Source organism: Aplysia californica, unplaced genomic scaffold, assembly GCF_000002075.1.
Source record: "Aplysia californica isolate F4 #8 unplaced genomic scaffold, AplCal3.0 scaffold00098, whole genome shotgun sequence".
NCBI lineage: Eukaryota > Metazoa > Mollusca > Gastropoda > Aplysiida > Aplysiidae > Aplysia > Aplysia californica.
Genome location: NW_004797368.1, coordinates 810,301 through 813,888, shown reverse-complemented (window position 1 = coordinate 813,888; position 3,588 = coordinate 810,301). Strand labels below are relative to the sequence as shown.

The 3,588-nt window shown below is 41.6% G+C and overlaps 1 protein-coding gene across 1 annotated transcript in view; it reads left to right on the top strand.

Moving 5' to 3' along the window:
- Positions 1–3,588, top strand: part of LOC101849915 (carbonic anhydrase 7) — a gene marked incomplete in the record, with an annotated part of 45,935 nt that overhangs the window by 31,608 nt on the left and 10,739 nt on the right. Inside the window, 3 exon segments of the mRNA XM_005095244.3 lie at positions 605–634; positions 1,969–2,142; positions 3,110–3,258. Coding sequence (XP_005095301.2) covers positions 605–634; positions 1,969–2,142; positions 3,110–3,258 — 353 coding nt within the window.

Here is a 3,588-nt window from a genome sequence, read left to right as displayed (position 1 = left end):
TCTCTCTCTCTCTCTCTGTCTGTCTGTCTGTCTGTCTATCTACTATCTATGAAGATGATGATCGTGTCTTGACTTTTTTATACTCTATTACAATGATGAGGATGATGATGATGATGATGAGGAGGAGGAGGTGGAGGAGGAGGTCGAGAGACGACGAAGAGGAGGATACTACAAGAGGGAAGTACGTCTATCTAACTATCTATCAGTCTGGCTGTCTGTCCGTCTCTCTGTCTGTTTGTGTGTCTGTCTCTCTGTCTGTCTGTCTATTTATCTATGTATGTCTATTGTCTGTTTTTCTGTCCGTCTGTCGTTCACCCACCCGTCCATCTGTCTATCTATTGATCTATGTATCTATTTATTTCTGTCTACACACATGCTTGTATTACGTTCTTTTGAGATCTGACTTGAGGTCTTGTTGGAAACCTCTCATCTGGTTGACCTACCTGAATTACAAGTCTTCGATGTCCAGTGCAAACGTTGTTGTTGCTTTCTTTTTTAAAACTGTATCTCACCTACTAAAACACTAACCAGTTTTGTAAAAAAAAAAAAATATTGTTCCAGAATTATTTTCTAACTATGCTTTGCTTTTGCCTTTATTTTTCAGCCTGGGGTTACAGCGTGGAAGGCGGTCATGGTAAGTGACAACCTAAGAAATAATAATTTTTTGAATTGTTGTTTGCTTAATTTTAACACCTTTCCAGATACAGAATATGTTATTTTGAATACAGAAATGATGTTTTCCTTCTGAAAGGACACTGGAAGAGAGAAGCATGTCTAATTATACCCGAACTACGTGCAAAGTTTAATCTCATTGTTTGGAATATAATTGTGAGCTTTCAAGAATTGACAAGAGTCTGCAACCAACTTTGCAACAGCTGCGCTTTTCAACCCTGGGATGATATCATCGGATAAAAATGGCGGGCACAGTCATGTTGTATACCGCAGTGTTTTCCCACCAGGATATCACAACCCACTCCCATAAATCCCCGTCAGCCTGCTTTGCCTAAGAGTAGTAGAGTCTTGTGCCTGGTAGCTAAGGGATTAAAGATTTCACTGTTTGAGATGGGTTAGTTTAAGTAAGAAAAAACACATCGACGCGAAAATAATGATAATTTGAGGTGGGGAATGGGGAGGGGGAGGGTGGATTAGATGTTGAAATAGACAGACCCAACAGAGGGAAAAAAAGAGATGGCTTCACCAAGTAGCACCCTCTAACCTCCCATAATGTGAGCAGTCCTCTGTTTAGTTTCAGGAAGAGTTTTACGGTACAAGCAACACACTTAGGTCATGTAAATGCCAAAGATAAGAGGTATTACAAGAGAGTAACTAACACAAAAAAGGAGAGATGAGCACGATATATTATTATGTTTGATAGGAAAGAAGAAAAGAAGCAAACCATACCACTGCACCATATTATGCCTAATGTGAGCTGTGCTTTGTGTAATACAAGTTGACACTGGGCGTAGTGAAAACATGTTTGGCACAACTCCAGCTGAGAGTACTGATTACAACCTGTTGGATTCTTTTTCAAAATTATGGGTTTTTTAATTTTTAAAAACGTGTTTCATGTTGCAATGATCGGAGTGAAATGGTCGGCATCCAGAATTATGCATACATGTATTTTTGTATGTTTGTGTGTGTGTGTGTGTGTGTGTGTGTGTGTGTGTGCGTTTGTGTATGTGCATATTTTTCTGTCTGTCTGAGTGTTTAAGCGTGTGTGCATGTGTGTGGGTGCGCGCGCGCGCGCGCGCGCGCGTGTGTGTGTGTGTGTGTGCGTTCATATAAATTTGTTAAATGAGAGATTATCCGGCCTTAAATTGAAATTGTTTTTATCTTACTTATATATAAGAACTAATAGATGAATTTTATTGATATCCCAACCCTTCTTCCGGATTCAATGGAAAGATAATAATAATAATATATTGTGTCGCAATGTCATTATTTTTGTGCTGTTCTTTACTTTGCCAGGTCCAGAGCACTGGTCCTCTGTGTACGTGGACTGTGGCGGGAAAATGCAGTCCCCAATTGACATCAACCTAAACAAGGTCCTGTATGACCCCAACCTTGAACTTTTTGACCTCAAGGAGTACAGCATCACCCACAACGTTGTCATGGAGCTGATCAACAAGGGAGGCCACACAGGTAATCTGAAGTTGATTTGTAGTGTAGTTATTGAAGCCGTAATTTAAGTTGTCCTCAACGTTAAGAATTAGGATGCAGCCACCCTATACGCTGTCTGAAGAATGTTAAGAATTAGGATGCGGCCACACTATATGCTGTCTGAAGAACGATAAGAATTAGGATGCGGCCACACTAAACGCCGCCCGAAGAACGTTAAGAATTAGGATGCGGCCACACTATACGCTGCCTAAAGAAAGTTAAGAGAATTAGGATGCGGCTACTCTAAACGCTGCCAGGTAAATGCATTACAAAGGAAAGCAATGGAGCACAAACATTTCCTGTTTAAATAAAAACCGGTTTAAAAAGATGTTTAGATCACTTCTGTACGTTTTCAAGAAGTGATATTCTGTGCTCTATCTGTTTGTCATTGGGTGCTTGTCTGGCAGCATTTAGTGTGACCGCATACTTGGGTTCTAATCTTAACAAATTACTGCGTTCATGCACGTGGGTTAGCCGTACTAGATGTACTAGGGAAAGACTAACGTGTAATTAAGCAATGATTCTCTGAACTCACAACCCACCCATTCTGAGGATAATATGGTAATAACCTAAAAAGCATACCGTCCTGAAGATATAATGAAACCCACAAATCCAGACATTTTGACGAGATGGTGCACGAGACGACATGGTGCAAGACTATTTTTACTCAGTATCTCGAACGCCCGCCCTCTGGAACATTGTATCTCACTCAGATCTGGTTGACCATCACTGGCAGGGTCGAAGCAGCCCGCTTCCTACACGATCAAAATTGTGTTGGTTTTGGTGTACAGTATTGGTTTAAGTCATAATATGTTAAATTATTTCAAGTCATTAGCTAATGGCCTATACAGTTCCTGACCCGTCCAATGGGGTCAGTCCTCTCACCTTCTCACCCTGTCACCTTGTCATTCTCTCACCCTGTCACATTCTCATCCTGCCCCCCCTCCAGCTGAAGTGATGTATTCCGGCAAGCCCCTGTACATCACTGGTGGCAGTCTGCCAGACACCTACAAGTTGGACCAGTTCCATTTCCACTGGGGGAAGGTAGACAAGAGGGGCTCTGAGCACTCCCTCAACAACCACCACTACCCGATGGAGGTGAGGGAGATTGATTCTTTGGTGCCGGTCCACTTGACGGTCTACTTTTTTTTTACTATGATTCATCCCTGCTGTGACAATATTGGTTTGGGTTAGAGATAGGGTTATGGACATTATGGTTAGGGTAGGGTTAGGGTTAAGTTGAGGAGGGGGTTGGGGGGTCAGGGTTGTTAACTGTAGTAGACCTCTAGACTTTCATGTAGTACAATTGTGAGGCAGCGTGGTGGAATCAGGCTCTCGTCAATTTTTAGGCAGATAGAGTTACTGGTATCATCTTAAAGCTTGTTCACTTGTCTTTATTTGGATGAAAAAAAATATCCGCTTATCTTA